This window comes from Ictidomys tridecemlineatus, chromosome 1 (genome assembly GCF_052094955.1).
Source record: "Ictidomys tridecemlineatus isolate mIctTri1 chromosome 1, mIctTri1.hap1, whole genome shotgun sequence".
Classification (NCBI taxonomy): domain Eukaryota; kingdom Metazoa; phylum Chordata; class Mammalia; order Rodentia; family Sciuridae; genus Ictidomys; species Ictidomys tridecemlineatus.
In genome coordinates, this window is record NC_135477.1 from 121900847 (window position 1) to 121927709 (window position 26863).

At 35.9% G+C, this 26863-nt stretch overlaps 1 protein-coding gene across 4 annotated transcripts in view; it reads right to left on the reverse strand.

The window, feature by feature from the left end:
* The window catches only part of Diaph1 (diaphanous related formin 1), a 96905-nt gene that overhangs the window by 7691 nt on the left and 62351 nt on the right, over window positions 1-26863 (reverse strand). For 3 of the 4 annotated variants that reach the window (XM_078046736.1, XM_078046725.1, XM_078046730.1), the window contains 6 exons: window positions 9063-9161; window positions 6395-6489; window positions 5957-6058; window positions 5339-5578; window positions 5092-5221; window positions 3253-4374 (listed from right to left, as the gene is read on the reverse strand). In XM_078046736.1, coding sequence (XP_077902862.1) covers window positions 4034-4374; window positions 5092-5221; window positions 5339-5578; window positions 5957-6058; window positions 6395-6489; window positions 9063-9161 — 1007 coding nt within the window. In that variant the 3' untranslated portion in view covers window positions 3253-4033. Of the gene's footprint in view, window positions 1-1036; window positions 1124-2974; window positions 3111-3197; window positions 4375-5091; window positions 5222-5338; window positions 5579-5956; window positions 6059-6394; window positions 6490-9062; window positions 9162-26863 lie in introns of those variants that run through there. The other variant, XM_078046740.1, reaches the window with a different exon arrangement.

The window sequence follows — 26863 nt, forward strand, 5'->3', positions numbered from 1 at the left end:
TCTGATTCTTTTTCAACCTGACAAAGAAATCATCACTCCTAGCCCCAGAGGGACTTCACTAGACATAAAGGTGCAGATCAACCTCACATGAGGGGCAGCTTTGGCCATACTTTCTTTTGAACTAGTCTCTTGGGAGTGGGGGTATAACTCAGTGGTAGAGCATTTGCCTAGCATGCATGAGGCCCTGGGCACCACACACTAAAAAAAGTTTCTTAGTTATTCAGTGACCCTCACTGGAAACCTATTCATTATTCCTTCACCAGACTAATGACTGAATCACTTGTCCTTTCATCTCTATAATATATTCTTTTTATAGGATCTGGTTCAGTCTAATTTAAATCTTTTACATGTGAGAGGAGGTTGCATGAATGTGGGGAGGGCAAGGATAGCAGACTCTAACTGCACCCAAGGAAAAGGCAGTTCCTAGACACAAGGTAATCTTTTAGTTGGGTAGTCCTCTATAGTCTTACAAATGAGGACAATGATGCCTCACTTTCCCACTCTAGGATATTATACTTCCTATATTAGTTCTTTTTCTGTCTTCTTCTTGTGAAGTGTGAGTTATTTTTTTCTTTATATTTTAATCCATGTCAAATGTAGTTTTGTATTTAGGTAAAAAAAAAAAAATTTTTTTTTTTTTTTTTGCAGTGCTGGGAACTAAACCCATGGCCTTGCACATGCTAGGCAAACACTCTTCAATTTAGCTATAACCCAGCCCATAGGGTCAATTATTTTTCATATTCACAAATTCTCACTCAAATCCCTGTGTCCTGAAGCATGGTGCCCTTGTTCCAAATTTCTGCTTCAAGAATGGGAGAAATGCAAGAATAGTCAAATGTAATTGATTTGCTATCTCTCTGATATCAGTATTTCTAATGTGGGAGGAAGAGCACTAGATAATCCACTCTCAATGCTGGGATGTTGGGAAATTCCTAAACTTATACAGCACCACATCTGCTCTTTAGCCCAAGACTAGCAGGACCCTGAACATAAAGGCTTCACCCGCTTCAGGATGGGTTCCATTTTGTTTACTTACCCTGACGGGGTCCTCTCTTCCGACGGAATGCTGCACCTGATTGCAGGGCTTCTAGAAGACTATCCATCACACCTGTCTCATCACCCTCTGTCATGAACAAAGATACAGTTGTAAAACTCTTCAGCCAGAGCAACATGGCAAATGACAAGTTCCACATGAAATGCATATTTTTGGCTATTGCTTGGAATCCCCTCTTTTCTAGTGGCTAAAAGTTCACAACAGACAAGAAAGGCTCCACCTCAACACTCACAGGCCTGTGTTTACTTGAGTCTGTTTAAAAATGGCAAAACAAAAGATTTCATTGCCTGCTATTTATTCATTGCAAACCCTGGAATATTTCCCTGCAGTGCCATTCTCCCCACCTAATCAGGACTAGCACACAGAATTATCAAATTGCCTAACTTCAAGAGCAGGGTAAGTACAGAGACAGCAATAGTGAAATTAATAGACAATTATATCACCCCAGCACTACCCTAAAGTGTTTCACTCCAATTTATACAAACATCTCATCTCACAGAGAGACTGGTTCAGGTCTCAAAGCAAGACTAAATGAAGAGAGACCACTGATCAAGAGCATATTTCATTTAAGTACTGCCTCCAGTGGCTATTTCTTCCTGAAGCCAGCCCTGCATCTAAGAGGAGTGGATTGGCTGGAAAACAAAGAGTTAATGTAGAATCCTTGTTCCAGCCAGGCTCGGTTTCCATGGCAACAGCTCAGGATAGTGAAATCTAAAACTGAAATCCCAAGGAGTGGGGTTGGCTGCCAGCTCCAAGACTAGGGCTCACTGCTCCCAGCGCCATCTGCTGTCTGAACATCAGCAGTGCAGATGACCTACATTCTAACCTCATTTGTTTGACCCAGGTTCTAGAAACAGGGCAAGGTCCACTACGCCACCTGTTGGTCCAGAGCAACTCTCATCCTGTCACCTGGACTCAACCTTCCCCCATTTTGTCCTAACCAGTTCCTAGGAGGAAAAACCTTGGAGGTTCAGGGAGAATGGGAAAAAAGGTGAAGAATACTCAGGTGGCCTATAATAGCATTTACTGGAGCAGTTTGTGGCATATATATATATATATATATATATATATATATATATATATATCTCTCTCCGAGGTAAGGATAAGGGAATTGCTTTCCAGAAAAATATAAAGGAAAATCTCTAAGAGTAGGCTTTATCGCCTGTGCTTAGTAAAGCACTCGGATTCTTCAGACTTGGCAGACCTGAGGACCACTTCATTTCCAGAATGCTCATGGCCCTCAGGTTCAGCTTAGTGCCATGAACAACATATGCTGTATTTCTGCTGCCCATGGGGGATGGGAGTAGGGAATCCACGGCAGGAAAGAAGCAGAGACAGGAAACAGAGGGCCAGTAATTGAGACCATATGTTTCAACAAAGACATGGTTCTGGTCGTGAAATAGAGATTCTGCTGCAGAAAGAAAAGGGTAGCCAGATTCCCGCCCCCTTCCAGAAGTTCAATCCATTTATGATATCATAGCAACACAATACTTAGTAAAATAAGCAGAAAGGGAGGACAGCCACAATTAGAAAAGTGTAGGGAGACTTAGGAAAATATTTTGGGGAAAAAAAAAAAAAACAAGATTAAGTGTAGGGAATGAGAACAAGCCAGAGGAAGCTTTGGCTGAGCAGAAGGAATGAGTATGTGTAACAGCAATACTAAAATCCCTGGGGAGATGAAACATAATGCAAGAACCAGCAAAGGAGAGGCAAGAGATTTTCACAAAGAGAACTGGAATGTACACATAACTGAACTGGGTTTAAAGTTTAGCATCAGGAACTAGGAGGAAGAAGGTTACCAAAATCATTTGCTGTAAGTTAAGCTCAGACCTAAACTATTCTCATCTGCCTCTAGATTCTAGATAGAGAAACATACTAAATGTTGTTCTCTCAATCCATCAGCCCTTCCGTGCTTCTTACCTGCATTCATGTCTATGAGTTGCTCTCTCTTCTGCTGTTTCTCTAGCCGCTCTTTCTCTGCCTTCTCTTTGGCTAGTTTTGCTCGTCGCATCTTTTCTTCTGTCTCCCGTCGTTTTTGGTTCTCCTTTACTGCTTGCTGCAGGAAAGGGGGATTCAAACATATGTATACTCACCACCAACCAATATGAAACCTGTGTAAAGTCAGCATGTAGTCCTTGCTCACCACAAACATATTTCTGAAGTTGTGCAGATCCATGAAGAATTCTTCCACAGACAACTTTTTGGGGTCAAAGATGAAATAGTCGCCTAGCTCCTTATAGAGGGTCTCCATGTTAGAGTGCATCATCCGCAGCTTGTTATATTGTTCCTGTGCATCCTTTACAAAGCTGTGCAGCCAAGGAGTAAAGGATCAAGACCAATAAGCAGACTCACTCCTCTAGCCCAGATAATTACTAGAAGATGCATACTGGCATGCATAAGGATGTTCAACACAGCACTGTTTATGACACCGAAAAAACAGAAACAACTAAATATCCAAACAGAAGAAATCATAAACTTCAGTACACCTAGAGAATAGGAGGTGATAATTTAAAAAGAGACTGTTTTGCATATACTACGTGGAAACACAGCAAATATTAAGCACAAAAACCAATGCAACAGAGATTTGTTTAAAATAAATTCATGAGGTGAAAATCAGAAAGAAGTTCTGTAGCAATGGTTTGCTTTCAGTTCCACAATAAAAATACTTCAAGAGCTATGTACTTAACCAAAAAAAAATTTTTGAACCCAGCGGTGATTAACCACTGAGCCACATCCCTAACCCTTTTTATTTTGAGTGTTTTGCTAAGTTGCTGAGGCTGGCTTTTCTTTTCTTTCTTTTTTTTTTTTTTGGTACTGGGGATCGAACTCAGAGGCACTCAATCACTGAGCCACATCCCCAGCCCTATTTTGTATTTTTTTTTAGAGACAGGATCTCACTGAGTTGCTTAGTGCCTCACTGTTGCCGAGGCTGGCTTTGAACCCGTGATCCTTTTGACTCAGCCTCCCAAGCCACTGGGATTACAGGCATGCATCACTGTGCTGGGCCTGAGAACTTGTGGTCCTCCTGCCTCCGCCTCCTGAGACTCTGGAACTACAACCATGCACCACCATGCCAGGCTGGAAAAATATTGTTTTTAAGAAAAATTGAATGTAGCCACATTTATCCTGTTGTCCCCAAGTGGTCCCCCCCACCCCCTTCCTAGGAAGCAACTTTTTTCTTTCAGGAAAGGATATAGTCATTTTTTCAACAAACTTATCTTTTTCATCTGTGGCAGCTGGAAAATTCTGAACATCACGTTCCACATCAGAAATCTGTTTCTTCATCTGATCTAGGTTCTTTTGCAAGTTTTCAGCAGAAACTACAGGAAACAAAAAGACAGCAAGAGCTTGTTGGTAATTTCAGCCTCAAGACCTCTTAGCTTTCACCTTTCCTACTGACACATTCTGGTACTTAATTATTTTTCTTCTCTATATACTCTCCTCTAGTTATTTCACACATTTACTTTTCCTTTTTGCATCTAGACCACAATTATTTGATAATTGGTTTTCCAGCCTCCACAAGGTGTATGGTACTAAGATCAGAAGGCAGACTTCATTTGATTTTTAAAAAATCCACAAAATCCTCTGAGATCTAGGTTTCATTTATTTTAGAAAACCGAGTTTGGGAGGAGGGAGACATATGTAAAAATATAGAAGCAGGGCAGAATTCTGTCCCATTTCTACTGAATGCTTTACCTACTCCCAGGAGAGTGAAGCATGAGGTTTGTTAATCTAGTCTGCTTTCTGAATGACAACAAATATGGACCTAGACTGAAAACTCCTGCCTCTCCTGTTGTTTTGGTGTTTCTGTTTTCCCAGAAAGGGAAAGAGCTCTTCCATTTTTACACATGGAGACCTCTCTTCAGCCTTATGCTCCTCCCTTGTGGCTTAGACACTGTGTCTAAACCTTGCCCCATTCACATTTAAAATAGTCTGCACAGAAAATGATCTAAAATCTACACTGTGTCTTATTTTTCTACCCCAGCAGACTGCTGGGGCTTGGAACCACCTTTTGGCTTTGCTCCAATCTGCCTCACCTCGGCTGGCTTTCTCCACATGAGCAAGCTCATCTGGGAACTTGAGGACATCAGGATAGTCATTCTCACACAACTCAGCCAAGAAGTGCAACAATGTCATCTTTTGATCTGTGGATTTCGTGTCTCGAAGCTAGAGGTGAGAGGAGAAATCATTAGTATTGACTTGCCCAAGACTATTTCAGACGACACTGGGCTCCACAGAGGCCTGTAGCCCTCCCTCTGTTGCCTGCTCTAACCCATGACTTACCTTGCAGAGGAAGCTGATGTTGAAACCAAAAGCTCCAGCATTCCTGGAGCCAGCATTCATATAGTTTCCAACAAGGAGGGTTATCTCCAGGAGGCTAGAGAAGCTCTCACTCTTGCGTAATTCCTCACATGCGGCAGTGACAGAAACAATCTCTGGCTTAATATTCTCCACTTGCTCACTGAATTGCAGCTTGAAGAGAATGGCATTGAGGCGAGGCCGCAGGCGGGGCACTGTGCCCATCTAGTGGGAAAGACAAGCAATTTCTTTCTTTCCTTTTTTTTTTTTAATTTATTTATTTTTTTAGTTTTAGGTGGACACAATGTCTTTATTTTTAAGTGGTGCTGAGAATCGAACCCAGAGCCCCACACATGCTAGGTGAATGCGCTACCACTTGAGCCACATCCCCAGCCCAAGCAATTTCATTATAGCTCATATAAACAGAGAAGTTAGAAAAAGAGGCAAAGCCTCCTCTGGGAAGATGAATTCCAGAATAGAGAGATGAGAGAATGAAAGATAGGCTCAAAACAGGCAATAGCTAAGCAAGGGTTTAGGCTATTCTCTAGATCAGAGAGAAATAAGGGAATGGGAAAAGAACAGAATGCCCCAGGCCTTACTCACCACCACACCAAACTGCTCTGACTCGGCCAGATCATCATATTCATCCTTCAGTTCAGATAGCATTTTTAACTGCTCTGGCTCTGGCATTTGCTTAATGAGGTTCTGAAAGAGAGAAAAGGATGTCTCTTTGTAAGGGTAATCAGTTGACAACTCGAGTCTAAATGACTTACTCTTTTGTCAGTCCCAGACTCTGCCCAAGGACCACTACAAAAGGAAACACGGGGCTGTAGGACGTTGGGAGCAGCTAGCAAAATGGTAGGACTTCTGATAAATATGCCAAAATAACTTGACCATCAGAAAAATGGCAGCTTTTCCAAAGCTAGCATTTAAAGTCTATGATGCTAGAGGATGAGCTTCCTCAGCTAAGGAGGGAAGAGGTGAGGCTGATGTCCAGTTATGCAGAAGAGCCAGCTCCTATAAGACAACCTTGCTCCTTACCTGGATCATAGATTCCGTAAGAACAGCCTCATTCACCTCCAGGATGACATTCTTAATCTCTTGATAGGGCATGCGGAAGGAACCCAAAAAGATTGCTGCCAGAAAATGAGATAAGACATGTTCTCAGTCTCCTCTCCCTTCTAACCCATTCTGCAAGCCTATGCTGTATAATCTCCCCAAGAAGGCTCTTTGAAAGTCACTCTGCCTTACAGTTAAAACCCAGCTCTAGAGTTCAGTGTCTAAAGCATTCTCTCATCATTCTCCACATTTATGTCACACACCAGCCATGATGCACCACATTCTATAAACATTATGATTTTTCCTGCCTTTGCTCACACAGGAAGTCTCTTGATCTATTTTATATACATACATCAAAGTATTTCACGCCACTCTATTTTAGTGGACTCCCAGGACTCCATCTTCAAAACTGTCATTGCCATGACCTGCTCTGATTGTTAAACTGTCCCTCTTTCTAACAAACAAATCCTTCCCTTCTAGTATGCTCACTTTCTAATCTCTGACTCTTCAAACTTATCAGGAGCACATTCTAACCTTCTGACAATTGATCCATTTTCTGAGTGTGTCAGTTCCAATCTGCCTTCTCTATTTGACCGAGACCTTATAGTATAGCATATCACTTCACTACTGTCTACAATTACTCCCATTACTGCTGCTTCTACTATTCTCTTGCTGCCTGCATTCTTGCAGAGTCTAGTTAATCCTAGCTATCTCCTTTCTCTACTCTTACTTGGGCTGATGCAGATAAAAGTCCATGCATTTGCAGGGACACCAGTGACAGCTGGAGCTTCAGTGCTGCTTAGCAATCCCTTTCTGCATGTCCTTACTTCCCTATGTTCCCATTCCTTTTGGCAGTTCCTCCAAAATATACCCATTCTCCTAACAATCCCACCACTTCCCCATTTGTTCTAAGACCTTATTTCTCTTGCTAAGAAAAACTGAAGACGTTGGCCAAATTCCTTGCCCAGCCTTTTCATGGCACTTAAAAACTGAACATTGGGGTAGGCATGATGGTGCACACCTGAAACCACAGCTACTCAGGAGGTTGAGGCAAGAAGATTGAAAGTTCAAGGCCATTATGGTAATTTAGCAAGACTCTTGTTTCAAAATAAAAAAGGATAGGAATGTAGCTCAGTGACAGAGCATCCTGGATTCAATCCCTAGTACTGCAAAAAAGAAAGAAGATTGCGGACTCTCAGTTACAGCCAGACTAGAAAAGGCTTTGGAAAGCACTATTTTGGAATCACCTACAAGAAAACTGTGACAACACTTCTGTAAAGTTATTAGCATATGCTCATATACATGCATGTATACACATATATACACATACCCCAGGTATGCATCCTTTCCTCAAGCTTCCACAAAAGAGGTGGCCCTAAGGTCCTTGTCCTTCAGCACATATAGTCAAGTCTCTCCTATCTTGCAGGGAAAAAAAATCTTTCCTGACCCAGTGTTCCTCTCTACCAAATTCTCTTTCACTTTATAACATTCTGAAAATATAATTGTCTTTTCTTTTACGGTCACAAATTTTACTTATTCTGTCTTCACAAAGCAAATGAAAAGATAACATTGAAACTGTACTCTATGTAAGATTCTACCCTGCCACCTCTCACTACATCCACTAGCCATGCTCCCCCCCCAAAAGAGAATCTGTTCTTGGTCAATCTGCTTATTTCAGTAAATGATAACACTTTTCATAGAGTGATCTAAACTCAAAAAACACCATCTTTATCCCCTCTGTCAACCATTGAGTTCCATTAATTCTGTCTTCTTACTATCTTGTGACTTTTTTTTGATTCTCACTACCTTAGTTTCAGGCCCTGATCACCTCTTACCTAGTTTAAAGCAATAACATAACTTATCTCTCTGCCCAGTCTTTTCCTACCCAGCAATTCAGCCTTAAAGAAAAAAAAAAAAAAGAAAGAAAAAATTACCGCCTAAGGGCCTTCCTAAAAATTACAGTTGTAACACTCTATTTCTTGTTTAAAAACTCTTTAATAACTTTCACAGCTCCATAGCTTTTCTCAGGTAGACTCAACTACTTGCAGTTCTTGAACTCAATGTTCTCTCATGCCAATGTGCCTTCACAAAGGCTAATCCCTCTCCTGAAACAAGCCATTCCTCACCCTTCTTAACAGTTCTTTCAAATCAATTTAAGTAATACTTCCTTGAGAGGTACTACTTCAAGATTTCTGCCCTCCAGTACTCCCCCAACTTGATTTGGATATCCCCTTTCCTAGTTCTCTCATAAGCACTTTAGCATTCTTTTATGTCAACATTTATTAATCTATGCTATTGTTATTATTTGCCTTTCTACCTTTACAAGACTGTGTTTTATGGAATATACAACCTTTTATCTCTGGAAAACATGCTTAGTATATGCCTAATAGATTGCCCATCACATAGAAACAAGAGAGACTGAGGTTCAAATCTCAGACCCTCAGAGTTCTTATTAGCTCTATAATGACATAAAAACCATATATTTATCAATCTTGCAGTGGTGCCAATGGGAAATCCACTATGCAATGCCTGGCACACAGCAGGAACTCCAGAAATGGGTATATCATATTGAGAGAAGTTAAACTCAAGAGAATTAAGTTCTTAGAAGAATTCCTTCACATTTCAAATAGTTGGGATCACAGTTACTCACAGAGATTCTGGGCCGTCTTTGAATCCAACACCTTTAACTCTTTTACTTTTTTCTTTTGTACAGATTTCTTTTCTTCTCCACCTTCCTGATCCTTTTTGGCTAGTGAGGGAAAGATAAGAAAAACATGGTTTAGGACAAGCCACTTCTGTTCCTTACTGAACTACTACCACCTAGCCTGGAATGGTCCTTTGCCTGGTCTCCATGATAATGGTCTCCCCACTGTATTCCTTTAAGGCTAACTTTCTCTTTAGCCACTCTGCTATTAATGACTGCCCCCTATTATAATGAATATTTCATTTTCATTTCTCCAACAATTACCAATAATGCTTTCCTACCTAAATCCTATCCACATGCAGGGATCAGCAAACTTTCTATAAGTAGCAAAATAGTAAATATCTTAGGTTTTGCAGGCTATGTGGCCTGTTCTCATTTCTCAGCTCTGCAACTGTAGCATGAAAGCACCCATAGACAATATATAAATGAATGAGCAAGGCTGTGTTCCCATAAAAATTTTCACAAATATAGCAGTTTCATAACCCCCATACTAGAGTCTTCCACTATGTTATCCTTTTGTGTCTATTAAAAATTCTCTTTATCTTTCAAACTTCATCTTGAACATGACTTGCCCTGGGGATGAGGGGGGGAGAAAACAGAAACTGTTCTGAACAGAGAGATATGATTATAAAATATTTTGACCTATAATTTTTTAGAAAGCCATATGGGAATAGCTTTGAAAGCAGAGTCAAGAAACAGACAAAGCTACTTGGTTCTGAGCAGAGGAATGGGGAGAACTTGAGCATGGGTATGAGGAATACTTTTGAACACAAACCCTCTTACATCATTTGAATTTTTGACCATATGAAAAGGATTATATTACCTGGTACAAATAAGCAAGAAATAAAAATAAAAAGTTATGGACAAATGGTACCCCAAAAGCCCTATTTTCTTTTAATTCATCCATTTGACCCAGGAATCCCAATTTGAGAAAAGAAAATTCCAAATACATAAAGATTGGTTATGTAAATAAATGATTATTGAGTAAGAAAATGAAAAAAAAATACAGAAAAATCATGACATAAAAAGCTGGTTTAAGATAACAACAACAGGGCTGGGGTTGTGGCTCAGTGGCAAAGCGCTTGTCTCACACATGTGAGGCACTAGGTTTGATCCTCAGCACCACATAAAAATAAACAAACAAAATATAAATTTAAAAAATGTGTGTGTGTGTGTGTGTGTGTGTGTGTGTGTATCAACAACAACAATAAACCAGGTATGATGTCACAGGCCTATAATCCCTGTGGTTCAGGAGGATGAGGCAGGCAAGAGGATCACAAGTTCAAAGCCAGTCTCAGCCATTTAGTGAGACCCTAAGCAACTTAATGAGACCATTCAAAATAAAACAATTTAAAAGGGGCTAGGGATGTGGCTCAGTAGTAAAGTGCCTCTGGGTTCAACCCCTGGTACCAAACTGAATAAATAAATAAGTCAGATAAATCTCCAGAAAGACTGACAAAGATAAAAAGAGAGAAGGCTTACATACTACTATTAGAGATGAAAAGGGGAATATTATTACAGGTTCTGCGGCCATTAAAAGGCTAAGGAAACACCACAAATATTTTTGCATTTATAAATTGGACAATGAACAACAATTTTTATTTAATGACCCAATACTACCCAAACTCAACCAATGTAGAATAGTCAATTTGAATACTCCTAAAATCATGGATACTCCTAAAGACTATTTTTAAAACTAAATCTATAATTTAAATCATCTTAAAAAGAAAATCTTCTGGCCTAGAACATTTCAATGGAGAATTACACCAAACATTAAACAAAAATTAACAATAATTTAATAATCTCTCAGAAAACAGAACAGGTGTGAGGCAATACTTTCCACTTCAATTTTTTGAGGCAAGTATTACCTTGATACCAAATTAAATAAGTACAATGAAACAATGATGATGAAAAGGAAAAGACTTGTACACCATCAGTATTCCTAATGAATACAGACACATTATATGATTTTCAAATATTTTCTCCAATTTTGTAGATGGTCTTCTTTCTTACTTGATGACATCCTTTGGAGAACAAAGCTTTTCATTTTCATGAAGTTCAAGTTCTTTTATTGTTTGTGCTTTTTATGTCAAAAAATTCCAAATTCAAGGTAATGAAGATTTAACCCTGCTTTCTTCTCAGTGTTATAATTTTAGCTCATGCATTGATTCATCTCAAATTTAATTTTTGTACATGGTGCGAATTGAGATCCGATTTAATATTTTTACACATCGTCCATCTATATGGAACACATTTGATGAAAAAATTCTTCTTTCCCCATTGGCATCTGGTCATATATAAGGAGTTTATAATTTCACCAATTCTAGAGGCTGAGGCAGAAGGACTGCAAGATCAAGGCCAGCCTGGACTCTATCTCAAAATAAAAATACAAAGGGCTGGAGATGTCATTCAGTGGTAAAGTATCCCCTAGGTTCAATCCCCAGTATCACATTCAAAGGTGGGGGCTTATATTTGCACCCTCAATTCAATTGCATTGACCTATGTGTTTATATTTATGCCAGTGTCTTGGTTATAACTGCTTTGTAATAAGTTTTAACACAAGGAAACATGAGTCATACTATTTTGCTTTTTTTTTTACAGGATCCTTTTGGCTGCTCTGAATTCACTTATGATTCCATGTGAATTTTAGAATAAGCAAGCCAATTTCATTAAGAAAATCAGCTGGGATTCTCATAGGAACTGCAAGTGAATCTGTAGATCACTTGCTATCTAAACAATATTAAGTCTTCTGCTCTACAAACATGGGATGTTTTTCCCATTTACTTAGTTCATTAATTTTTATCAGCAGTGGGCTATGTAGTTTACAGAGTTTGTTTTATTTGTAATTCTTTTGTTATTGTGAATGGATTCTAAAAATTTCATTTCATTACAGGTTTGGTGGTGCACACCTATAATCCCAGCAGGAGGATCTCAAGTATAAAGCTAGTCTCAGCAATTTGACAAGGTCCTAAGCAACTTATTGAGACCCTGCCTTAAAATAAAAAGGACTGTGGATGTGGCTCAGTGGTTAAGTGCTCCTGGGTTCAATCCCTGGGGCCAAAAATTTAAAATATTTATATATATATATATATATATAAATAGAAACACAAATGACTGACCTCTTTGTATTGATCTTATAACCTGCAACTATGCTAATTACTACAATTAGTGGAATTTTAATGGATTCTTTGATAATCTATATACTAGATCATATCATCTGTGATACTAACTATCCACAGCCCTTGCCTTTTTCTTAATAATCTTGATACTTCTTATTTATTTTCTTGGCTAACTGCCCTGGCCATAACTTCCAAAACAATATTTAATAGAAGAAGTAAGAAGAGAATTTTGTCTTATTTCTAACATTATAAAGGACAAAGTATTGGTTGGATCTTTCATCCATTAAATATGATTTAAACCGGAGGTTTCTTCAATGCCCTTTGTGAGGCTAAAGCAGTTCATTACCCTTCCTAGTATGTTGGGTGCTTCTTGTCATGAAACAGTGTTGGGTATTGTATAGTGCTTTTTGTGTCTAATGAAATGACCATATAATTTGCTTTTTATTCTAGTGATATGATGAATTTCATTAATTAATTATCAGATGTTAAATTATCTTTGCGCCAGATGTAGTTATGCACACCTGTAATCCCAGTGGCTCAGGAGGCTGAGGTAGGAAGATCCCAAGTTCAAAGGCAGTGTCAGCAACTGAGCGAGTCCCTAAGCAACTCAGTAAGACCTGGTCTCAAAATAAAAATTTAAAAAAGTCTAGGGATGTGGCTCAGTAGTTAAGTACTCCTGGATTCAATTCCCAGAACCAGGAAAAAAAAAATCTTTGCATCCCCGGGATAAGTTCCACTTCGTTATGGTAAATAAGTCTTTTTACATGACGCTGAATTCAATTTGCTGATTTTTTCCATCCATACTCATAAAAGATCTTGCTCTGTAGTCTTGTTTTCTTACAACACAATGTCTGATTTTGGCATTAGGATAGCAATAGCATCAAAAAATGAGGTAAGAAGTGTTCTTTTCTGTTTCTTGGAAGATTTTATACAGCATTAGCATTAATTCTTTAAATGTTATGTAGAATTCAACAATAAAGACATGTGGGTCAGGGCTTTTGTTTTGGGGTAATTTTGGATTCATCATTCAATTTCTTTACATGTTAAAGGTATATTCAGATTGTCTATTTCTTCAGTCTTGATAGTTTGTATGTTTCTTGGAATTTTCCATTTCATCTGAGTTATCAAATATGTTGGCATATAAGTGCTGATAGTTTTCCTTTATTAATTTTTTAAGGTTGGTAGTAATGTTCACTCATTTCTGTTTCTAATAATTTGTCTTGGTCAATCTGGCTAAAATTTTGTTAATTTTGTTTATCATTTTCAAATAAGTTTTAAGCTTGATTAGTTTTCTCTATTGGGTTTTCTATTCTGTACTTAAATTTATACCCCAATCTTTGTCATTTCCTTCCTTTTGCTTGCTTTATTTTAAATTTGCTCTTCTCTTTCTACTGTCTTAAGATTGAAGGTTAAGATTATAGATTTGAGATGATTCTTCTTTCTTAATATAGGCACATTCAGTTACAAATTACCCTGCATTTCACAAGGCTTTGTGTGCTGTGGCTTCATTTTCATGCATCTTTAAGTAATTTTTGATTTCCTGATTTTTTCTGATTTTCTTGACTCATTGGTTATTAAGATGTATATTGTTTAATTTTCACATATTTATGTGTTTCCCATTTTTCTGTATGGATGTCTACTTCTACTATGGTCAGACACCATATTTTCTATTAGTTATATTCTTTGAATTTATTGAGGTTGATTTTATGGTCTAACAAGAAAAATACATACTTTAAAAGAATGTACATTATGTTGTTGTTGGGTACAGTGTTCCACAGATGGCTATTACGTCTAGCAGGTTATAAAGTTCAAGTTTTCTGTTTCCTCCTTCTTCTGTCTAGTTCTTCTAACAAATGCTGATGATGGGGGTTGTTAGAATTCTGTCCCCTTCAAATTTATGTGTTGAAATTCTAACACTCAGTACCATAAAAAAGTGACTGTATAGGATAGGATCTATGAAGAATTAAGTTAAAGTAAGACCATTAGAGTGGGTCCTAATTCAATAAGATTGGTGTCCTTATAAAAGAAAATGAGGACGGATACAAACAAAGGGAAGACCTAGTGAAGACATAGGAAGAAGGTGGTTATCTACAAAACAAGGAGAGACTCTTCTTCAGAAGAAATCAACACTGCTGACACTCTGATCTTGCACTTCTAGCCACAAGAACTATAAGAAAATTAATTTTTATTGTTCAAGTCACCCAGTCTGTGGTACTTACTTATAGCAGCCCTGATGCCTTCAGCATTTATTCTTGAACTATTGCTGTCTTCATTACTGTCAGCTTTGCTATTTGACTATATGTGATGGGGCCACATATACACTTAGGTGTACATGTTTATAATTGTTACACCTGCCTGATTCTTTTTTTTTTTTTTAAATATTTTATTTATTTTTTAGTTTTTGGCGGACACAACATCTTTGTTTGTACGTGGTGCTGAGGATCGAACCCGGGCCACACGCATGCCAGGCGAGCGCACTACCGCTTGAGCCACATCCCCAGCCCACCTGCCTGATTCTTAATCATTACAAAATGTTCTCCTGACATGAGTGGCATTTTTGGTTTGAAGTCTTGCTTTGTTCAATATTAGTCACTCCAGTTTTGTTGGTGGTTGTTGTCTGCATGGTATCTTTTCTCATCCTTTTACTTTTAATCTATTTGCTTCACTGAATCCTAAGTTGTGTCTCCCATAACAACACATAACTGTTTTTGTTAATCCAGTCTACCTTTTGATTAAATTATTCTACTCCAACTGATGGAGTTGTGTTTTACTTTTTGTTTCCTATGGCTTATGTTTTTTACTTTTATTCTTGGTGGGTTTTTTTTTTTTGCATTAAGTGAATATTTTCTAATATAACATTGCAATTTCATTAATGATTACACATGTGTGTTTATCTATATATACAAATGTATGTTATGTGTGTATTTTTATGTTGCCCAGGCTGGCCTCAAATTTGCAATCCTCCTGCATCTGCCTCCTGAGTTGCTGGGATTATAGGTATGCATCATCACCCTCAGTTTTTAAAAAACATATTTTTAGTGGCCACAGTTACTTGCTTTTCTCACTAAAACTTTGTAGATTTTCTTGAATTTTTTTTGTTTGCTATTTTCCTTTTAGATCATTTCCACAGGTTTTAAATAGTTGTTTTAAGAAAATAATTCAGCAGTTTCACTGGGGAAAAGATCATGTCTTCATTCTGCAACTCTGTTTTATATTTCCTTTTTGGTGGTGCTGGGGATGGAACTCATGGTCTTGTGCATGGTAAACAAGTGCTCTAATATCCATACACTTCCAGACCTGGTTTTTCTTTTTGATTTAATGTGGAACCATCCTAGATGCCCTTCAATAGATGAATGGATTAAAAAAATGTGGCATTTATACACAATGGAGTATTATTCAGCACTAAAAAATGACAAAATCATGACACTTGCAGGGAAATGGATGGCACTAGAGCCGATTATGCTAAGTGAAGCTAGCCAATCCCTAAAAAACAAATGCCAAATGTCTTCTTTGATATAAGGAGAGCAACTAAGAACAGAGCAGGGAGGAAGAGCATGAGAAGATTAACATAAAACAGGGACGAGAGGTGGGAGGGAAAGGGAGAGAGAAGGGAAACTGCATGGAAATGGAAGGAGACCCTCATCATTATACAAAATTACATATAAGAGGAAGTGAGGGGAAAGGGAAAAAAAGGGAGAGAAATGAATTACAGTAGATAGGATAGAGAGAGAAGATGGGAGGGAAGGGGAGGGGAGGGGGATAGTAGAGGATAGGAAAGATAGCAGACTACAACAGTCACTAGTATGGCAGTATGTAAAAATGTGGATGTATAACCGATGTGATTCTGCAATCTGTATACGGGGTAAAAATGGGAGTTCATAACCCACTTGAACCAAATGTATGAAATATGATATGTCAAGAGCTATGTAATGTTTTGAACAACTAATAATAATAATAAAAAAGAATACATCTTACTCTTTAGGGCAAGTAGTGTGGCCTAAAGGAGTTTCTTCTTCAAGTTTCCTTTTGACATGACTCTGATAGCTTTTGAGTATTTCTTGTTAGTAATGAAAAAAATAGCCCATGCTGAATGCAAATTGGTGCAATTCTGGAAAGCAGTTTGGAGATTCCTCAGAAAACTTGGAATGGGACCACCATTTGATCAAGTTACCCACTCCTCAGCATATACCCAAAGGACTTAAAATCAGCATTGTATAGTGACGTGGCCACATCAATGGTTACAGCAGCTCAATTCATAATTGCTAAGCTATGGAATCAATCTAGGTACCCTTCAACAGATGAATGGATAAATAAAACGTGGTACATATACACAACGGAATAGTATTCAGCAATAAACAAGAATGAAATTATGGCATTTATCCTATCACACTAAGTGAAATAAGCCAATCCCAAAAAACCAAAGGCTGAATGTTCTGATATGCAGATGTTAATATACAATAAGAGAGGGAGGAGAATAGAAAGAAGTTCATTGGATTAGACAAAGGGGAATAAAGGGAAGGGTGCAGAGATGGAAACAGGAAAGACAGTAGAATAGATTGCACATGACCTTCTTATGTTCATATACAAATACACAACCAGTATAACTCCACATCATGTACAACCACAAGAATGGATAATTATACTCCATGCATGTATAATATGTCAAAATACATTCTACTCTCATCATATCTAAAAAGAATCAAAAAAATTTTTTAAATAGTCCACGTCCATGCTCATTTTTCTTTCTAAGTTCTGATCTCTTTCTGTGGAGTATGATATTTATAAACCAAGAAAATTCTGAAAGACATGATAGCTGTACTATGACCTAATAAAAGATACACATTCATCAAATATAAGTTGGCAGAAATTATATGACATACATTAGTTTATGAACCATTAGTACAAGAAAAAAATACTGCCAATCTCTGACATCAACTGTTAAGAAACACCATGATTTCAGGACCTTTAAAAAAAAATCATAACGGCAGTTGAAAAAAATTCAAAACATATTCATGATAAAAACTCTTGCCAAATTTTTTTAAGGAGAACTTGCTCAACTTGATAAAGTCCATCTATGAAAAATGTATAATAAACTTCATAATTAATGGTTCAATATAGAATGATTAAACCATAGAACCAGGAATAAGGAAAAGATGTTTGTTCTCACCACTCTCTAAATGATATTTCTTTGTATATATTAGAATAACTAGAAAAAGAAGTAAGAAGAACCATAACGATGACACCATAAAGAAATAAGCAGATTTACATGCAAAACACTAATGAAAAATTCACAATTTAAATAAGTCTTCAATAAATATGCAACACTGAAATTGGTATATTTTCCCAAATTCATCTATAGGTTCAACACATCCTTTCATCCTATTAAACAAAGAATTGCTATATGACCTAGCAAATCCACTCCTAGGCATATAAAACAGGTATTCAAATACACATATATGCATGTTCATAGCAGCATTATTCACAATGGCTAAAAGTTAGAAACTGTCTATCAATGAATGCATAAGCAAAGTGTATTTATAATGGAATATTATTCTGTTATTAAAAAGGAATGAATTACTAATACAATGCTACAATGTGGATGAACCTCAAAAATATTACGCTAAGAAGCCAGATATAAATGTCATATGTTGTATGGCTTCACTTAAATGAAATATCCAGGAAAAAATAGATGGGTACTTGTCAGGGGAAAGAAGAATGGTAACTGCTTAATAGATCTAGGATTTCCTTTGCGGGTGATGAAATACAGAGAATTAGAGAGATGTGGTGGTTATATAACACTATGAATATACTAAAATGCCATTGTATGATTGACTTTAAAATGGTTCATTTTATGCTATGTAAATTCCACTTCAATAAATAAAGTGGTGATTGTTAAAGTGTTTAAAAACACTAATTAAATTGGTGAAATTTGAATATGGGTTGCATGTTATATAACAATATTATGTCAATAATAAATTTCTTAAGTGTGATAAATATACTATGGTTATAGAAGAGAATGCATTGTACTGAAGAGATACTTCAGGGCACTTGGGGTACTTTATCTCAAACAATTTATTTATTTATTTATTTATTTTTTTAAAAGATAGAGTGAGAGAGAGAGAGAGAGAGAGAGAAAGAGAGAGAATTTTTTTAATATTTATTTTTTAGTTCGCGGCAGACACAACATCTTTGTTTGTATGTGGTGCTGGGGATCGAACCCGGGCCGCACGCATGCCAGGTGAGTGCGCTACCGCTTGAGCCACATCCCCAGCCCTCAAACAATTTAGTTAAAAAAAAAAAAAGAAAAATGTTTATCACAGCATTACTAATAGCAGCCAAAATGTAGAAACAACTCAAATGTCCATTGATTGATGAACAAAAAAACAAAATGAAATATCTATACAATGGACTATCATTCAGTCATAAGTAGGAATGAAGTGCAAACATATGCAACAACATGAATTTGCAAACATCATGACTCCTAAATGAAGTCAGCACAAGGGCACACATTATATGATTATATTGATAATAATGGAATGTCTAGGATAGGCAAATCCATGAAAACAGAAAGTAGATTAATAGTTGCCAAATTGTGGAGAACAAGTGGAGAGATGCTAATAAGTTCAGAGTTTCTTTGGTGTATGATGAAACTATTCTGGAATTAGTGACAGTGGTTATAAAGTAACTGCCATTATCTAATAGATTTTTTAAAAGGGACAGGAATTGTAAAACAAAACAAAACATAAAAGAATTTTTTTTTGAGACAGAGCCTCACTATGTTGCCAAGGCTCGACTTCAACTCCTGGGCTCAAGTGATTCTTTCACCTCTACCTCTCAACTAGCTGGGACAGGCACATACCACCGCACACAGTTGGGATTATATTCTTTCATATACACATACATTTATATATGAAATGAACGAAAGATCTAAATGGAAAATAAAACTATTAAACTTCTAGAAGAAAACAGAAACATTCACAACTTGAGGTAGATAACAATTTCTTAAGACAAAAAAGGACAAATCATGTAATAGGCAGAATCATAAGCTAGTCTCCCACTTTCTTTTCCCGTAGGATGCATGATCCTATATAGTCCTTTCCTTTGAGAGTGGGTAGGCCTGGCCTACTGGGGAAGCCCTTTAAATGAGGGTTTGGAGAAAAGAGACAAGAGGAGTCAAAGAGGTTCAGATACTCTATTGTAGCAATGTTGTTGTGGAGGAGGCTATTTCGGAGGAGATGGTAGGTAGTCTCTAGAGTTGAGAGTGAACCTTGTTGATGGCTAGCAAAAAAAAGTGCAGAGCATATATTCTACAATTAACAAGGAACTGACTCAATCAAAAGAAGAGGAACACTGAATTTCAGAAAGCAATGAAGCTCATCTAGAACCCTGATGTGATCCTGAACAGAGGATCCAGATAACTCAAACACCAGACTCACTGAAAATTATAAAATAATAAATTTATGCTATCTATATCATTAAGTTTGAGGTAAATTTTCATGCAGTAATACAAAATAATACAAAACATTAAAAAATCATTAGGCGCAGTGGTGCACACCTGTAATCCCAGCAACTCAGGAGTCTGAAGCAAGAGGATTGTGAGTTCAAGGTCAGCTTGGGCAAATTAGTGAAGCTTAAGCAACTTACTGAGATCCTCTTTTAAGATTTAAAAAAAAGGGGGCAGGGGTAGTGTGTAGCTCTGTGGTAGTGTGCCCCTGGGTTCAATCCCCAGTATAAAAAAATAAATAAATAAAATATTTTCAAATTGATAAAGTAGATTTGACAAAAATTAAAAACCTGTTCTATGTATCAAACTATTAAGAAATAAAGACAATCCATAGACTGGGAGAAAATATATGCAAAACACTTACCTAACAAAGAACTAATATCTAGAACATAAAAAAATATGACTCAATCATAAGAAAACAACCTGATTTTAAAACATGGGCAGAGAAGATTTGGACGTATACTTCACTTGAAAAGAAGATATATAGGTGGCAAATAAGCACAGAAAATGCTTACCGTTAAGCCATTAGGAATACATACTAGGAATTAAAACTAAAATGCCTAACCCATAAAAACCACAAAACAAAACCTATGATACTAAAAGCTAGTAAAAATGCAAAGCACCTGCAACTCTCATACATTGTTGGTGGCCAATTTAAAAAAGTTTGGCAGTTTCTTATACAATTAAACACATTTACTGTCTCAGATGACCCAACAATTCTATCCTTAGTTATTTGCTCAAGAAAAATGAAAACACATATGTCTAGACAAAAACCCTATATGCAAATGAGCTATAGAATGCAATCTAAATCTAGATATAATCCTGTTTATCAACCAGAGAATGGATATAATGGACTACTAAATTTAGCAACATAAATGAACATGAATGTAACCACTTGGATATATCTCAAAGACATTTTAGAAATGACAAAACTATGGGGATAGACTGCATACCAGTAGTTTGCCATAGCCTAGAAATGAGGAGAGGAGACTAACAGGTGACCTCACAGAGCTTCTTTGGAATGATGAAAATGTTCTCTGTCTTGATTGTGGCAATTATAAGGCAAATACATGTCCAAGTTCATAGAACTGTACACATTACTATATAGAAATGATACCTCAGTAAATTTGACTGAATAAGCTGTCAATAAAATACAATAGTATAAAACTGTACTAATTATAACAGTGATGCTGTGAAAACACATTAACTGAACAAGGAAATAGAAGGAACTTCAGAAATAGATATGATAAATGTAGTATGCTAAAGTAGCAACCCAGGGGCTGGTGTTACAGCTCAGTGGTAAAGCACTCACATACCATCATGAGGCACTGGGTTCAATCCTTAGTACCAAATAAAAATAAAATAAAGATATAGTGTCCAACTAAAAAATAAATACTAAAAAAAAGCAGCAACCCAGATTACTAAAAAAGAATGATCTAATTCAGGGACTAGTGAATTTTTTGTTTTTTTGGGTACTGGGGATTGAACCCAGGAATACTCTATCACTAAGCCACATCCCCAGCTCAGCCTCCCAAGTGGTTGGGTGGGGGTGGAGGGATATAAACGTACGTGTGTGTGTGTGTGTGTGTGTGTGTGTTTTCTCTTCCAGTACTAGGATTGAATCCATACTTTTGCATGCAAGGCAAACCACTGAGCTACATCCCCAGCCTTTGGTAAACATTTTTAAATGACCAAATGGTTATTATATAGTATCCATTCAACTCTGCTGGTATAACATGAAAGTATTTCGTCACAGTGACTAACCAAATGGGAATGGTTGTGTTCCAATAAAATTTAATCAAAACAGATTGGCTAAAATTTTCTAACTCCTGGTCTCATCAAGACAACTAGCTATACATTTTCAAAGAATACAGATCCTAACTTTATGTTATCCACAAAAATAAATTCCAGGTATATTAAACATCTAAATATAAAAACAGAATTATCGTGGAGTATAACTTATTCTAATTAGGATTCCATTCTTGTACACTCTGTTGTCATGTATAATTAAAAAGAACAAATTAAAAAATAAATATACAACATAATTTTGAATAAATAAAAACTTTCCTAAGAATAACATAAAATCAAGATAGTATAAATTACTGGAAGCAATGGCACATGTCTATAATCCCAGCAACCTGGAAGTCTGAGGCAGGAGGATCACAAGTTCTAGCTGCAATTTAGTGAGACCCTTCCTCAAAATAAATACAATAAAAAGGGCTGGCTGGGGGCATGGAGTAATTAATGATGGTGGAATGTGATGATCATTACTATCCAAAGTACATGTATGAAGACACGAATTGGTGTGAATATACTATGTATACAACCGGAGATAGGAAAAACTGTGCTCTCTATATATGTAATAAGAATTGTAATGCATTCTGCTGTCATATATAAATTTAAAAATACATTTAAAAAGAAAAAGTATGGAAATGTAAAATAAAACACAAGAGGAAAAAAAGGAAGAAAAAAATAAAATAAAAAGGGCTGGGATATAGTTCAGTGGTATTATAGGGGCCTTGGTTCAATTTCTAGTACTGACAAAAACAAAAGACTAGAATACTAATTTAATTATGTAAAATTTAAAATTTTTCAATGTAGTGAAAATTATTGTATAAAATGAAAAAAAATGAGAGAACTTCTATTTCCAATGAGGCCAAATCTCCATGGGGGGGAAAAAAACTTAAAAATGCTAATGTAGTGTTTAGAAAGCTACCCTGAACACATGAAACAGTTGATGAGATGGTGATAAACTTCCACCAAGTGGTAAGCAAAACAGTGGAGCGCTGTTATAATATCAGTCTGATTACTCTGTGGGCAAGGGTGGATTGGAGTTAAGGTCCAGTTTCTGCCCAGTGGACAGATTCTTATGAAACCTTCACCTTAGGTTATAAAAACAAAAGGCTACATCCTCAGAGTAAAGTTGAACATATCAGCCTTCTACAACTTTTAATATTGGAAATGAAATTAAAAGCTCAATGGATGTGTTTAAATAAATTAATTAAATAAATAAAATAAAGGTATCCTGTCCAACTACAACTAAAAATATTTATTAACAACAAAAAAAGAGATACAAGTAGTCAATAAATTGGAAGAGGATAAAAATATCAAACTAAAGTGTTGAGATAAAGAAAAATGGAGATAACAAAGAATGTATGAGACACAGTGAAAAGGTCCAACATATAAATATGGAGGCCATATTTATAAAGAAAGCAGTTGTGCATTTTCCAAAAGTGATCAAAAACTTCAATACTCAGAACAAAACTAACGAGTAATCCAAGGACAAATGCAAGGAAAACCACACCAATGACACATCATCATAGTAAAACTGCTAACAGTGAGAGTTAAAATAAATTCTCAAAGTAGCAGGGGTGGAAAATATTATCTTCAAGTGAACAATGACCAACAGAGGCATACTTAAAAAAAAAAAAAGACAAAAAAATACTTCTTTCAAAAAAAGATGAAATAAAAATATATTCAGTCAAAAACCAGACAATTTATTATCAGCAGATATGAACTGAAATAAATGTTGATAAGAATACTTAGCCAGACAGAAGAAAACCTGTCCCAAAAGAAATTCAGAAATGCAGACAAGAAGGAAAAACATTAGAAAAATCTTTTTAAGTGAATATTGCTACTACAAATAGTAAAAGTGTTTGTGGGATTTAAAACCTATGTAGAATCCAAAGGTATGACATTAATAACTCAAAAGCAAAGCATGCAGTCAGTTGAAATGTTGTAAAGTTCTAGTATTACTTGGAAAATTATAAAAATTATAATTTGTGTAAGAGTACAGTAAATCCTTAGCATGCTAAGGTACCCACCAGAAGCATAGTAAAAGGATGTATAACAATAGGAGAAATTAAAAATAATTAAGTTTTAAATAATTAACAAGGAGACAAGAATGGGAAAAAAGGGACATAAATCCAGAAAGCCAAAATCAAACAGAAAACAAATACCAACACAGGATAGTTTAACTCAAATGGATTAAATAAATTACCATGAAGATTGGATTACTAAACATACCAGAGCCATACCTTAAAGACACAAATATTGAAAGTAAAATAATGGCAGAACATAGACCAGTCAAAAGAAACACTAACCAAACGCAAGCTGCTATCCCTATACTAATATCAGACAGAAATGTTGTCTCTAGTAATTGTCATGAATACACATTGAAACAATAAGGATTAATCTATAAGGAAGAAAAACTGTAAATCTAAATGGATTCCATAATTTAGTTTCAATTTATATAAAGTGACTAAATTAGAGAGGTGGAGGAGGCAAATCCATGACTATAATGGAAGAATTAGCACTTTTTGCAAGTAACTAATAAAGCAAGCAGAAAAAACATGGAAAAGAGAAATTCTGGACATATCTGACGAACTTAGGATCTAATATATTATAATAACATACCTAACAATAACAAATTATGTCTTTTAAAATATATTTATAGCACACTTCCCAAAGTTTCCTGTATACTGGATAAAAGCAAGCCTCAACAAATTGCAAAAGATAGAAGAAACCATTCCAAGTATGTTGTCTGACCGCAGAAATATTAAGCTGGAATTCAGTAAAGAGATAACTGAAAAATCTCCAACTAACTCAACATTGAACGAAAATATACAAATAACTACAGTACCAAACCTAGACATGGGATATTTTAACTGTATTTCTCAGTAACAAAATAACCAAATAAAAAGTAAAGATACTGAAAATGTAACACAACAACACAATCAATAGAGAGGAACTGATGGATACATATAGAACACTTCACATAAATGTTAATACACATGGATCTTTCAATGCACATAGAACATTTATAATATTTAACAATATGCTGAGACATAAAACAAAACTTATCCATTTCGAAAGAGCTATGACCACAGTGCAATAAGCTAGAAATTAATGAGAAATAAGAAAAATCCTAAAAAACTACAAGAATAATAATTCCTCAAACATGTCAACATTCTCATTCCTGGAACCTGTGAATAACAAACTTACACAGCAAAACAATTTTGTGGGTATGAATAAATTAAGACTCTCGAGATATAATAATTATTTTGGAATATATAGGTAGGTTCAATATTATCAAAATGACTCTTAGGAAGATAGAAGGTTCGGAGTCAGAGAGATATGACAGAAAAGAGGTCAGACACAAAAAGATCTAAAGATGCTATGCTTTAAAGATGGAAGAAAGGGCAATAAGCCAAGGAAAGTGGAAGCTTCTAGAAGCTGAAAAAGGAAAGGAAACAATCTCTTCCAAAGTCCCCAGAAGGAACACAGTACTGTCAACACCTTAAGTCCTCCAAAACGGAAAGAAAATAAATTCCTCTAGAATTGAAAGACAATGAATTTGAATTGTTTTAAGAAACTTGTGGTGATTTATTATAACAACAATAGGAAACATATACTCGATATATATGGAAATTAAACACTTGTAAGTAACCCACAGAAAACATATCATAATGGAAATAAAAAGATGTATTGAAATAAGTGACAATAAAAAATGCTTCCTGTTATAGTTGAATTGTGTCCTCCCAAAATTCATGATAAAGTCCTAACTCCACCTCCAAGCTACAAAATGTAATTGTACTTGTAGATAGGGTCTTTGAGTTCAAACTGACTCTTAAGGTGGTCTCTAATCCAATCTAACTAGTAGTGTTACATAAAGAAGGAATTTGGAAACACCAAAATGAACACACAGAAGAAAAAAGCATGTGATGACACAGTGGCCATCTATAAGTAAAGGAGAAAGACTTCAGAAGAAAATAAACCTATTAATATCTTGAACTTCTAGAACTGTGAGAAATCCAACTTAAGTAGTTAAACACACCACCCTCCTGTTGACGCTACTATGTTATAGCAGCCCTAGAAAATTAATATGCTTCCTATCAAAACTTATATCCCTTAAATATCCCTAAAATTTAATTTAAACAAAAACTTAGCTTCAAATGCATGTATGAGGAGGGGAGAAAAAGACTGAAAACTAAGGAGTGAAGCATTTATTTCAAGAAATAAGAATAAGAACAATAAAATACAATTAAAGAAATTTATATTATTATTATTGATCCCAGGGATGCTTAACCACTGAAATCATCACATCCCAAGCCCTCTATTTTTCATTTTCAAGATAGGGTCTCATTAACTTGCTTAAGACATCACTAAATTGCTAAGGCTGGCTTTAAGCTTACAATCCTTCTGCCTCAAGCCTCTCAAGTTGCTGGGATGACAGGTATATGCCACCATACCCAGCTACTACAAATAAGGAAAAATTTAAAATACAGATAAGAACAGAAATGAGTTAAATTTATAGCAGAAAAGACTGACAAAACCAGAAGTTATTTTCCTTCCCTTTTCTTTGAGACTATAAATTCAACAAACCTCTGGTCAGACTGATGAATATTTAAAAATGAAAAGATCAAAGAAAAGGCATGAACATATCACAATGAAGCCTATAATTTATAGTTATAATTTACCAATAAAAAAATGAGACAGGTGACACAGACATTAGGCATAGTAACAAAAACAGGACTAAACTAAGTATGCTTCAGGAATTAAGACGAATATTTCCCCAGTGGCTTGGGAAGCTGAGACAGGAGGATCGTGAGTTCAAAGCAAGCCTTAGCAAAAGCAAGATGCTAACCAACTCAGTGAGACTCATCTCCAAGAAAAAAAATACAAAATAGGGCTGGGGATGTAACTCCGTTTTTGAGTGCCCCAAAGTTCAATCCCCCAGTACCAAAAAAAAAAAAAAAAAAAAAAAGATGAATAATTTCATATAAAATATAGATAAAAATTCAAATAAAATGGACACATTTCTAGAAAAATACTTTAAAAACTGAGTAAAAACATAATATGAGAAAACCAGAATATTCCTATAACCATAAAAGAAATTAATGTTCATAAATTCCCTAGTAGGGGATGGGGTTGTGGCCTAATGGTAGAGCACTTGCCTAGCATGCATGAAGCACTGGGTTTGATCCCCAGCACCACATAAAAAAACTAAATAAACAAAATAAAAGTATTATATTCATCTACAACTAAAAATATTTTTTTTAAATTCCCTAGTAGACCCAGATGACTTTACCAGCTAATTATTTTAAATACTTAAGTAATAAATA